General features: G+C 45.9%; 1 protein-coding gene across 3 annotated transcripts in view; it reads right to left on the bottom strand.

The window, feature by feature from the left end:
• Nucleotides 1-13,590, bottom strand: part of LOC112259593 (receptor-type tyrosine-protein phosphatase N2-like) — a 141,711-nt gene that overhangs the window by 50,025 nt on the left and 78,096 nt on the right. For all 3 annotated transcript variants that reach the window (XM_042328748.1, XM_042328749.1, XM_042328750.1), the window contains exon 14: nucleotides 4,355-4,419. In XM_042328748.1, coding sequence (XP_042184682.1) covers nucleotides 4,355-4,419 — 65 coding nt within the window. The remainder of the gene's footprint in view (nucleotides 1-4,354; nucleotides 4,420-13,590) is intronic.

The following is a 13,590-nucleotide window of genomic DNA, read 5'->3' as shown; positions in this document are numbered from 1 at the left end:
TGGTGCCAGTGTGATTTTGGTGAGCGGGGGATGCTGGAGCCCAGTGGGGTTGGGGTGAGTAGGGGGATGCTGGAGCCCAGTGGGGATTGGGTGAGTACGCAGTATATGCACAGTCACACAAATGCAGATGAGATAAAGGGCTGAAGGTAGATGTCAAGCATCATTATGTCAGCTGCATTGTGTTCCACTGTAGACCATTCTATTAAAGCAGGTCATCTACAACTACTGCTGAATTCTGCATTCCATATTTGACATGACGTGTGTATGTCAGTGTTCATTCAATGTATGCTTACATACTAAAGCCTTTCCAAACACATTTCCTTTCATTTTGCAATCATGAGCAGCACTTCCTCCTATATCAACCTCCTGTCTGCAACAGCTCCTTTCCGAACCTGTATTTTTGTGGATGTTTTTCTGCCAAATGCATCTGATGAGATCCCATCCTGAGTCACATAATGAGCCTTAATGCTCTCACAGAGCAGAAGGAAGGGAATTGATGATTACAAACTGTCTCCTCATACCTCCGACCGGAACAGCCCCAGGAACCACCTGCTCTAAAGGTCAGGAATGAGCTCACACTGCTCAACTACTCCCTCCCTCCCTCCCTCCCTCCCTCCCTCCCTCCCTCCCTCCCTCCCTCCCTCCCTCCCTCCCTCCCACCCAATGTTCAGCTCCTTTCTCTTGGTTTAGCTCAGTATGCCCTCCCTCCCTCCCTACATCCCTCCCTCCGTACCTACATCCCTCCCTCCCTACCTACCTACATCCCTCCCTACCTACCTACATCCCTCCCTACCTACCTACATCCCTCCCTCTGTACCTACATCCCTCCCTCCCTCCCTACCTACATCCCTCCCTCTGTACCTACATCCCTCCCTCCCTCCCTTCCTACCTACCTACATCCCTCCCTCCGTACCTACATCCCTCTCTCCCTACCTACATCCCTCCCTCCCTACATCCCTCCCTACCTCCCTCCCTACCTACATCCCTCCCTCCGTTCCTACATCCCTCCCTCCCTACATCCCTCCCTCCCTCCCTCCCTTCCTAGATCCCTCCCTACATCCCTCCCCTCCCTCCCCCTTCCTACATCCCTCCCTTCCTCCCTACATCCCTCCCTTCCTTCCTACATCCCTCCCTCCATTCCTACATCCCTCCCTCCATTCCTACATCCCTCCCTCCATTCCTACATCCCTCCCTCCCCCTTGCAATAATGGAAATAGTGAGTTGTGATGGTTGTTTAGTGGACAAATAATGGACCCTATGAGTACATAGATTACACATTACAGAACCTGAACAAATATGTCACTACCAACAGAGAGTCCTGCTAAGATGGTATGAGTGCAGATCATTTTGAACGAGCTGACAAGTACAGTACAACTCTTTGCATTACAGCTCTTAAATACTGTGATCACACAGAAATGAGAGTGCAAGACAGAGAGACAGAGAAAGTGAGAGATGGAGAGATTAAGAGATCGAGACAGATAGATGGAGAGTATATGTGAGTCTGTTTGGTATTGAACTGTGAGAGTCACCCAGCCGTTGTATTTATAGTTATGCGCAACAGCAGCACAGCAATCCAGGAGCAGCATCTGAGGCGGTGAACACCTCGTGAGCTGCCCCAGCATGCTCCTGGCCGACAGGCCTTACTGTGGGGATGTGTCCCAAATGGCATCCTATTCCCTATGACGCACTGCTTGTGACCAGGCTCATTTGGATGCACCCTGGGCCTCATTACCATATCAAATCGCATTTGGATGCTGTGTCTTGAGCATAAAAAGGGGCCAGCACTTCAATAGGTTCTTGATTACATTTTCACATAGATACATTTGAATATCTATTACAATAGATGCAGAATTCTCTCTCCATCACTGATGTTCCAATCATTTTTTGTAGCTCTTTTTGTAATGAAAATGAGCTGAGATCATGTCTGTATGCCTGTAAACAGATGTTGTCTGAAGTACTGTCTCTTGATCCATTGAAATGGGTCTCGATCATCCACATTAATGAACAACTGTAAATATTCCAATATTCCAAAAGGTTTTCGATAGGGCATCTAGGTATTGGAAATCAATGTAAAATGTTTTTATAAAATCAAATCAAATTTATGTCACATACACATGGTTAGCAGATGTTAATGCGAGTGTAGCAAAATGCTTGTGCTTCTAGTTCCGACAATGCAGTAATAACCAACGAGTAATCTAACCTAACAATTCCAAAACTACTACCTTATACACACACAAGTGTAAAGGGATAAAGAATATGTACATTAATATATATGAATGAGTTATGGTACAGAACGGCATAGGCAAGATGGAATAGATGGTATAGAGTACAGTATATACATATGAGATGAGTAATGTAGGGTATGTAAACAAAGTGGCATAGTAAACAACCATATCATTAAATAATCTGTGTTTTATTTGTATTTATTTCAAATGCAACCAATGTTTGTCTGTTTCTCACTAGCAAAACAATTATAACATGTCATCAAGAGGCAGAAGCACAATAAAGGCATCCAGCCGTATTGTCTTTAGAGTCCTAAAGCCACAACAGACAGCTTTAATCCTTCTTTTTGGACAGAGGTGTGCCGTCAGTGGTTTCGTCCCAAATGGCACCCTATTCTCTATTTAGTGCACTTCTTTTATCAAGGTCCCTGGTCAAAAGTTGTGCACTACTAGGGAATAGAGTCCAATTGGGATGCAAACCAGCCTCTCAGAGGAGAGAGCCCTAGCCACGACGGTTGTAATCAATTAAAATAGCTGTGCGGGGCTATCTAACCACGCTCCTGTGTTTTCCCTTTGATTAATTCCTTCCACGGCTGTCTAAAACACCGTTTTGAGAATAGATTGGAAGGAGAACAATTCAAGCTGAACAAAGCAGTGTTGCAGCACAAGGGACTGACTGGGATTAGTGGAAACTACTCCAGGACAATTATAATCGGAGTTCTGCCCAGACTCCTTATCTCACTCCACTCATAATTGGACCCATGTAGAAGAAGTGTGGAAACAACAAGGTTTGTGTCCCAAGTGGTACCCTATTATCCTATGTACTGCCCCCATAGGGCTCTGGTCCAAAGGAGAGCACTATGTAGGGAAAAGGTTCCTTTTGGGATACAACCGATGCTCGAGTTGCCTAATGTAAAAACACAGCAAGCTATAACAATAGATGTGTATTTCTGTTCTATTTAAAACTCAGTTATTACTAAATTAAATGGGTACTTTAGCCACCATCACCTATTTTGACTCATACAATCTATAATGCGTAAAATATGTCCAACAGAACATATGTAGAATTCAAAAATCTTGAAGGTGGGCACTTTGCAAAAACCTAACTCACTCTCCCCTATCTGATCACAGTAGATATCAATCTATCTCAGTGTTCTGAGAGAATCCATTTCAGAACAGAATTGTGAAATGGAGTAACTCTCTACCTGACCAATGCAAGGCCAAGGAGTGGGAGATGGGGGCAGCAGTAGCAGTGCAGCACCAGACATTATCTGAATATGCCTTATTTGTGTCCCAAATGTACCCTATTCCCCACCTAGGGGTCTGGTAAAAAGTACTGCACTATGGGCCTGGTCAAAAGTAGTGTCCTTCATAGGGAAGAGGGTGCCATTTGGGACACAACCCTTCTCTCTCACAACAGCAGTTCAATTGGTGATAATAGGGGTCCATTCTGGCTAGGTATTGAATTCCCTCCTCCCTCGCTCTCATCTCGGTCTCTCTCACCAGACGCGTTGAGCTCATCCCTGCCATTTTGATTGACGGTGTGAATGTGACACAGTCATTGAGGCAGAATTACTGCTGAATCAATAACAGAGAGGGGAGAGACACTCCACAGCGTATTTAATAGAGAGGTAGCAGAGAATGGTAATGTTCACGAGTGGAGCCCAGGAGAGCCAGCCAGTCAGAGTGGGTCCTAAGAATGGAGGCTCGGTAACGGTGCTTTCTCAACTGGTGCATAAAGGTGCTTTATAAGTGCCGAGCACAGAGAATAAAGAATTAGTCCGTTTGTTTGCGCTACGGTCACTATTTCTCTTTCACACAGAATCTGTCAAAATATTTAATTATGCCCTAAGGAAAGTGTACTTCTTCACCCATGGTGCTTTGCTGTAGCAGCCCACGAGGAAAACACTCAAATAAAGGACAATTTAAACTATCAAAAATATTCTCACAGTCTGAGATCATGGCTGCTTTCCAAATGGAACTCTATTCCCTATATACTGCACTACTGTTAACCAGAGACTATGGGCCCTATTGGAGGCACTACCTGCCCTATGGGCCCTGGTCAAAACTAATGCACTACATAGGGAATAGGGTGTCATTTGAGTCAAACCCATAGAAAGAAGGGAACTTACATCTGTGATTCCAGCCTCCAGAATGATCACCTTGGCCTCCTTCTCCACTGCATCCTTCTGGCGAACTGTGAAGGGGAGAAACAGCAGCCTTTGTGAGACGGAGGCGTCAATCACTCTTACAGTAGAATGTGTGGAGGAGGTGGCAGTAAGAGAAGCAGCCGTCACTCGCAGAGGAAACAGACAGGCCATGTCTGCGTTCCAAATAGCACCCTGTTCCCTATATAGTGAACTACTTTTGATAGAAGCATATAGTACACTAGATAGGCAATAGGGAGCCATTGGGGATGAATTCACAGACAGATCTCTACTGTCTAGAAAATAAGTGTCTACAAAACAAGGTCAAGACTATGAAGGACATTATTAGATGTCTTTCTATCGGTACATTTTTCCTCAATGTAATCTAACAGTGCAAGTTATTAACCAATTAGATCGAGTAGAAATAGATTAGTAGATAACAAGTACAGGTAGATTTACCTAAAGGTTTATTTACCTCTCGTACTGAACTAGCAATAAGCATCTTCTCTGACTGAATTCTCTGAGTTATATCTCTTTTTGCAAGAGTTGAATATTAAGGCAAATCCTCCCCGAAATAGAATGATAAAACTCCCGTTGAACCTTCCTTCCTCTGCCTTAAGAGGAAATCATTTTGAGGTTTAATTGAAATTTGACAGGACTCATTTTACAGGAAGAACAAAATGTCATGAAAAACTGTTCATAAATGAATTCACTATGTTTTCCATGTGAAAGCACCTCCTTTGTTGACACATCGGGCAGATAAAGGATATGCAAATAACCTGGGGAGAGCTCGACTGCGTCTCAAATGGCACCCTATTCCCTTTATAGTGCACTTCATTTTACCAGCGCTCATAGGGCTCTGGTCAAAAGTAGTTCCCATAGGGCTCTGGTCAAAAGTAGTGCACTATGTAGGGAACAGGGTGCCATTTGCGACGCAAACCCTCAACTCTATATAATGTTAATCTAATTAGTGTTTTAATCAATCACAGCAATTATTTGCTCTCGCCAATTTATACAGAGTCCCGTATAATTACGTTGTGCGGCTTCAGATGGGTAATTTGATTGAGGTTCTCTACCTCCTTGGTAAACTGAACTCTGAACCCGAGGAGGGGAGTGTGACCAACTTGTCTGCCGTGGTCGGTCCTGTCAAAGAGGATGTCTTAATAATGCTGTCACAGCACAACACCTGGGCTACACACACACTTAGTGATGAGCACTTTCTGTTTCCACTGAACCGTTTCCACTGAACCGTTTCCACTGAACCAGTCAGTCTACAACTCCATGACCATTACACCACTGTTCAGTCAATGCACCGCAGAGCGGACACTAGGGCGCAGATAGTGGTAACGTATTGCCTTTGCAAGTGAGGTTAAATTCACAAAGACATGCCCATGAAAGACATGGACATTAAAACCCAGACAAGATCAATTAACTACAACCACACACCACAGCCTGATGAGCATACAATAAACAATCAAACAGTCAAACAAATAAACAGACAAATGAACATGAAAAGACTCCCCATGCTGTCCATGGGAGGGATCCAACACAGCAACAAGTGTGACTTCTCTTCCTGGTACTAGGATGTTCATAGTGAGGGTGAGTTAATTAAAGCCAGCCAGTCTCTCATTAGACAATACTTTTGTCATCCCAACACCACAGTGCGGAGCATGGCTCCCCCACATCCAGCCTCCTATCTCCTCTCCTCTCATTTTTCCTCTCCTTTCTCCTCTCCTTTCCTCTTCTCCTGTCCTGTCCTCTTCTCTTTTCTCATCTCATCTCCTTTCTCCTCTCCTCTTCGTTCTCCTCTTCTATCTTCTCCTCTCTCCTTTTCCCCTTCATCTCCTCTCATCTTTCTCCTCTCATCTTTCTCCCCTCCTCTCCTCCCCTCTACTTTCTCCTCTCCTCTCTTATTTCTCCTCTCCTTTCTCCCCACTCATCTCCTCTCCTCCTCTCTCCTCTCCAAACGAGCAGCAGCCCAACTAGAGCTCAGCCATAATGAGCAGGCTAGTTTGTACCACACTGAGTGATTCCAAATCACAACCTGCATGGACGGATCTTTGAAACTACTAACAAACTACAAAAAGGGCGAGGGCAAATTGGCAATTGTGTTTACAGTTTGCACACCTGCAGGTTTTGAAATAAGTCTGAGACATGATATGACACATTTTGAATAGAAATAGCAAAAGTTAACTACACAGATTCTCATTGCATGTCCTGTAAGAAATCCATATTCACATCATTCCATTCTACATATACCATTGTCAGTACGCTCCATCTAATGCCGAATGTCACATTTCCAATACATGTTGAATAAGAAACAGGGGGTACCAGGAGAAAAATAGCTTATTCTTCATCTAAAAAAATACATAGGGGTTTCATTTGTCACCCTGGCCTTCATGTCCTGAGTTCTGCTTTATGTTAACTCAATGTATCAGAGGCGCCTTGAGGGGAACAAAGTAGACAGGATTCAAAAAATGCTCAATTTTTCACCATTGACTGAAGGAAAAGGCCTGGGTCTATGAGTTCACAGCCCAGAATGGGATGCTGTGTCGCACCAGGGACTGTTTCTGAGCACATTTGAGGGCGGTAATGAGAAGAAAACAACCGCCATCCTTCAAAGGCGAGGAGCGAAGAGGCACAACACCATCGCTTGCTGACACACTACACGGATGTAATCACATTACCTGATCATGATAGCAGTGATCCCTGAACAAATTAAAATATAGCACAGCGTGTTTTCATCTCTGAAATGTTGTTTTAGCCAAGTAACAATATCACTGTCTTGTGACTTTAAAACAATATTACGAGATAGAGAGAAGGGAGAGAGAAAAAAAGACAACCATGGTAAGTTATAGTATTTCTATTTTTCCTGCCTGAACCTTCATTTTGTGCAAAGACTCTTTCCCCATCCCCAACAACCGGCTATCCATGACAGCCCGTTGCAAATACAGATGTCAAAACCAATTCCAGAGTCATTTTTCTAAATGTTTTAATTAGATATTATATTTGGGGGTCTCACTTGCATTAATTTGATTTCTGAAATCAACATTTCAGCCTTTAATCTGTTTCAAATGATGTTTTCCTCCAATCTCCAACACCCTACCCTTATTGCCTCCAGTAATATAAACTGCAATATGAAGCAATGAGCAATTAGAGAAGACTTAGAGCATCACAAAGACAATGCAATATGTCATAAAATTAAAAGCAGGGGGTAAAATGGCATCCCAGGCCAGCTGGGGCAAGGAGCCATTACCTCTCTGTGGAGGAGGAGAGAGCAGTACTCCATCACACACGGTCTACATCCCAAATGACACCCTATTCCCTGTATAGTGCCATAGAGCTTTGGTCAAAAGTAGTGCACTATGTAGGTAATAGGGTTACATTTGGGACGCAGGCACCGTCTGCCAGCTGAATAATGGCAAACAAGCAGAGCACCATCTCTATCTAAACATTTATCATCACTCTCCACTGTTCCACCGCTGCACAGCTCGTCACGGCATCACAGCACATGGGAGAGGACATAGTGGTCACAGTACAGAGTTGTACTGGGAGAGGACATAGTGGTCACAGTACAGAGTTGTACTGGGAGAGGTATGGATAAAGCATCTGTTGTCATTGGGGTCTGGCTTACAACGGTATTGGAATGATTTTCATGTCCCATTTTACACACGTTACTGCAACTACTGTAACTCCAAATAACTAAGAACATATTTGTGGTTGTTGTTGTGTAATGATGTGCTTGGTCTCCATACGGATGTTCATAACACAGCAGCCAATGAAAAAGGTGAGCAATTTTCTGCCTCCAAACCCTTTATTTTGTTCTGAATATTTTCTTTGGGTATTGGATGGTGACATTTTACAGAATGTTGCCACCCCACATTGGCAGTTATGTTTCTGTTGCAGTTAAATGCAGGTTCTAAACAGTGATGAGAATGTCCACAAAACATCTGATTAAGCTCTTAATGGGGTCTGCGTTCCAAATGGCACCCTACACCTTATATAGTCCACGACTTTGACCAGAACCCTGGTCTAAAGTAGTGCACTATGTAGGGAATATAGTGCCATATAGGAGGCGGCCTATGACACAAACAACCCTCCTACACAGGGTAAACAACAACACCCATGAACTGAGGCTACTGCACAAACAAGTCACACAGACTAGGACATCACAGCCTCACCTTCCAACCAGCAGATTCACAAATGTTCAGGAAGGGAGGCAGGGAGGGAGGGAGAGACGGAGAGACGGAGCATTTCGTTTTGATAAGTGGAGGTGATGATGATTCACACATAGCAGGTAAGCAGCTAAAACTGGGACAGACTGTATCAGCCCATCAAAAGGCAGCACTCACAAAGACAGAATCATAAAGACATTGCACTTCATTGTCAAATAGTCAAGCTACCTTTTCTGCTTACCATAACACTGCTTACCATAACACTGCTTACCATGACACTGCTTACCATGACACTGCTTACCATGACACTGCTTTCTATAATAATGGCTGTACTAGCAACACAAACCATGCCCATCAGTGGGCTGTGACAGTGACAGTAGTCTAGCCTGTTAGCCAGTACAGAACACTAGCAGCTGTAGACATAACACCACAGGGACTCCCAGGAAAGTCTCCTGATAACACCAAACACCTTGTCTACATTCCAAATGGCACCCTATTCCTTATTTAGTGCACTATGTTCTCTACTTTTGGCCAGAGCACATGGGCCCTGGTCAAAAGTAGTGCACTATGGAATAGGGTGCCATTTGAGATGCAGACAAGGTGTTTGGTGTTATCAGGAGAGTTTGTCCCAGACAGCTGACTCTTAGACCCGTCCTTCAGGAACCATTAACACACCACTTCCCACATAACCAGGCCTGAGCCAATTGGACACTGGGAGGAAGGAGATATACACAGTTTATTAGGTACACCACCTCGTTCATGAAAATGGATCGCTCCAACAGACAATGAGCCACGTGGCCATGGTTTGCTATATAAAGCAGGCAGTCAGGCATCGAGGCATTCAGTCACTGTTCGACTGAATGTTAGCATGGGCAAAATGAGTGACCGAAGCAACTTTGAGAGTGGTATGATCATTGGCGCCAGATCCTGTATCTCAGATATGTACGACCTCCTGGGCCTTTCACGCACGATAGTATCTAGGATCTACTAAGAGTTGTGCAACTAACAAAAAACATCCAGTCTGCGGCAGTCCTGTGGACGAAAACAGCTAATGGTTGAGAGAGGCCGAAGGAGAATGCCAAGAATCGTGCAAGGTAAAAGGCGGGCCACAAACAAATAACGGCGCAGTACAACAGTGGTATGCAGTACGACATCTCGGAATGCAGAAATCGTTGATCCTTGTCAAGGACGTGCTATTGCAGCAGACGACTACACCGGGTTCCACTCCTATCAGCTAAAAACATCCTTGACAAGGATCAACGAGTTCTGCGTAGCATCACAGCCTGGTACGGCAACTGCTCAGCCTCCGATCGCAAGGCACTACAGAGGGTAGTGCGTACGGCCCAGTACATCATTGGGGCCAAGCTTCCTGCCATCCAGGACCTCTATACCAGCTGGTGTCCGAGGAAGGCCCTAAAAATTGTCAAAGACCCCAGCCGCCCCAGTCATAGACTGTTCTCTCTACTACCGCATGGCAAGCGGTACCGGAGAGCCAAGTCTAGGACAAAAAGGCTTCTCAACAGTTTTTACCCCCAAGCCATAAGACTCCTGAACAGATAATCAAATTGCTACCCAGACTATTTGCATTGTGTGCCCCCCCAACCCCTCTTTTACGCTGCTGCTACTCTCTGTTTATCATATATGCACAGTCACTTTAACTATACATTCATGTACATACTACCTCAATTGGCCCGACCAACCAGTGCTCCTGCACATTGGCTAACCGGGCTATCTGCATTGTGTCCCGCCACCCACCACCCGCCAACTCCTCTTTCACGCTACTGCTACTCTCTGTTCATTATATATGCATAGTCACTTTAACCATATCTACATGTACATACTACCTCAATTAGCCTGACTAACCGGTGTCTGTATGTAGCCTCGCTACTTTTATAGCCTCGCTACTGTTATTTTTCACTGTTGATTTTATTTATTTATTTACCTATTGATCACCTAATACCTTTTTTGCACTATTAGTTAGAGGCTGTAAGTAAGCATTTCACTGTAAGGTCTACTGTTGTATTTGGCACACGTGACAAACAAGAAGCTGCTCCAGTGGGCACGCGATCTCCAACTCTGGACAATTGAGGAAAAACATAACTTGGAACATGCACAGTCCCCAGACCTCAACCCAATAGAGCATCTTCGGGATGAGACGGAATGGGCTGTTCACAGCATGAATGTACCACCGTCCAGTCTGCAGACCTTAAGCATGATGGGATGTTAATTACTTCATTAACTTAAGGAACCACACCTGTGTAGGAGCACCATCTTTCAATCTATTTGGCATCCCTCAATTATTTGTGTTTCCTTTCCTTTACCTGTAGAATACATCCCAAATGGCACCCTATTCCCTATATAGTGCGCTAGTTTTGACTAGGGCCCAATAGGCTACCATTTGGGATGCAAACATAGCCTAGTACTCAGTAGGAAGTCATTTGAAGCCGCAGTATAATACCGTTTCCTTCAGACTGAAGATATGGGAAAATTTGAGAACCACTTATTGGCAGGAAAATTCACATAGACTGACAGCACTTAACACCTCTCTCTCCCCTCTTCCTTCCTTCCCTCCCTCCCTCCCTCCTCTCTCTCCCTCCCTCCCTCCCTCCCTCCCTCCTCTCTCTCCCTCCCTCCCTCCCTCCCTCCATCCCCTATCTCTCCCTCCCTCCCTCCTCTCTCTCCCTCCCTCCCTCCCTCCCTCCGTCCCCTATCTCTCCCTCCCTCGCTCCCTCACCCCTCTCTCTCTCTCTCTCTCTCTCTCTCTCTCTCTCTCTCTCTCTCTCTCTCTCTCTCTCTCTCTCTCCCTCCCTCCCCCCTCCCCCCCCTTCCCCCCTCCCTCTCTCCCTCCCCTCTCTCCCTCCCTCCCTCCCCTCACTTCCTCCCTCCCCTCTCTCCCTCCCTCCCTCCCCCCTCACTTCCTCCCTCCCCTCCCCTCTCCTCCCTCCCTCCCTCCCTCCCTCTCCCTCCCTCTCCCTCCCCTCGCTCCCTCACTCCTCTCTCTCCCTCCCTCCCCCTTCCCTCCTCCCTCCCCTCTCCCTCCCCCTCCCCTCACTTCCTCCCCTCTCCCTCCCTCCCTCGCTCCCTCACTCACTCCTCTCTCCCTCCCTCCCTCCCCTCCTCCCCCTTCCCTCACTTCCTCCCCTCCCTCCCTCCCTCCCTCCCCTCCCTCCCTCCCCTCCCTCCCTCCCCTCCCTCTCTCACTTCCTCCCTCCCCTCCACTCCACTCCCTCCCTCCCTCCTTCACTCCCCCCCCCTCTCTCCCTCCCTCCCCTCTCTCCTCTTTCTCTCTCCTCCATTTTAGCACCTCCGATGGGTAACCTTTATGTCTGACTCAATTCTCCAGCTGATTGAGTGGATGCATCCCAAATGACCTTTATAGTGCACTACGTTTGACCAGTACCTCATTTGGGACGGGCTCAGTGAGTGAGGACCGGCAGCAGCCAGATCCTGCTCGCTCAAATATTATTGCTGCATGATCACTCAAGCATTTTAAAGACCCTCTGACAGCCCAATGCATTTCAATGGTACAATAAAGGCTAGAGTAAAAGATAGACAAATATTTAGGGTTCAAACTGTAAAATGGTTCATTCATAGTGTGAGAAAAGCATAATTGTATTTTTAACAGATGTTATGCGGAGGTGTAAGCAGAGAAATTGACAAAACGCTACACAAGGTTATCTGGTACTTTCAAATGTGTCTGAAGCCTATCAATGTGTGTGTGTTGGAGTGCATGCATGCGTGAACGTGTGTATCTGCCTGCCTACCTGCATGTGTGTGTGTGTGTGTGTGTTAGTGAAGCACAGCAGAGACGTAAAGCCTTCTGGCACAGTTCCATGGTCAAGGCCATCTCTGCAGGAGATGCACTCACTGGGGAGCTTGCTGTACAGTCAGAGCCTTTCCACAAAATTCACACTCACAGGGAATGTCTCCTATTATTGCTGCAGGGAGGACAGGGGCTGACACACTGGGAAATCCTTGAGCTTTCAATTGTTTCCAAGCCCTGGAAGCCTCCAAACCCAATGTTAAAAGGCTATATCTTAGACTGTGCTGGTTTTGTTCATATTGTTCATATTATGGCAATTGTCCTCAGTTTTTCAGACAGTGACTTCTGCTTATTATAAACAATCCATTCTGTATGACAGTCTTTTGTGTCAAATAATCAATATGTGCACACACGTTCGAAAATAGAATACTTAGTAGTAAGAAAATAAACACAGCAGGAATGAATTCAACTTGCATATTGCTCAGAGCTCTGACAACGGTGTTACACATGCTTGGCATGTCAAGTCCAACCAGATGATTTCACTAGTCTTTTAGCACAGTCATCCTGTGAGGTCTGTACATTTCCTGCATTTCCCTGTGCCAATAACACTGCATTCTGGGACAGCTGTACACACCCGAGTGGACACCTGGAGACCGCAGTGATGTCAGTAAGAGGACAGGACAGCAGGGGAGCACACCTGGATCACCATAGCCCAGGGCAACAGACAGACACAGGTGCTGATGAGTAAATCTGTGTTAACAGAGGCTTCACGTCAATACGCGATCCTCCCAGGACAAGTCCCCCTGTCCTGCGGCACATAATTACAAACCCGGGTACTAGCTGGAGGAAGAAGATGTGATCCGTTGAAAGGTCTACACAAATCCCATGGCGGTGGATGGTACTATCAAGGGACATCTGGGTGAAGAGATAGCAGTGGAGGACTGTCACTTTTTTCCCCCCACACGCAGCAGCCTAAAAAAAGATACATTGTAATGGCTGAAACCATATGAATACCTTCAGGAGGTACGGGAGGCTGGAGACTGGCCAGACGCTGCCTGTACGAGCGGTTAGATCGCTGGCTCGCTCACTTAGTTTTCCCCTAAGAAATGGAGCCCACGGAGTGCAGATTGTAAATAAAAGAAAGCCTAGGGCAAACCTGGCTGGCTCTGACTCCTGCCTGGCTCTTCAGACGCTAGCTGACTACAAAACCAAGGCACTAGGCAGTGTAGTGAGTCACTGGCAGCATAGCGCTGGCAGGCAGTGCCTACTCAGTGTAAACTCCC

The sequence above is a fragment of the Oncorhynchus tshawytscha genome, linkage group LG10, assembly GCF_018296145.1.
Source record: "Oncorhynchus tshawytscha isolate Ot180627B linkage group LG10, Otsh_v2.0, whole genome shotgun sequence".
NCBI classification, from domain to species: Eukaryota; Metazoa; Chordata; class Actinopteri; order Salmoniformes; family Salmonidae; genus Oncorhynchus; species Oncorhynchus tshawytscha.
Note: the sequence above shows the minus strand (reverse complement) of the source record. Positions and strands in the feature narration are given on the sequence as shown.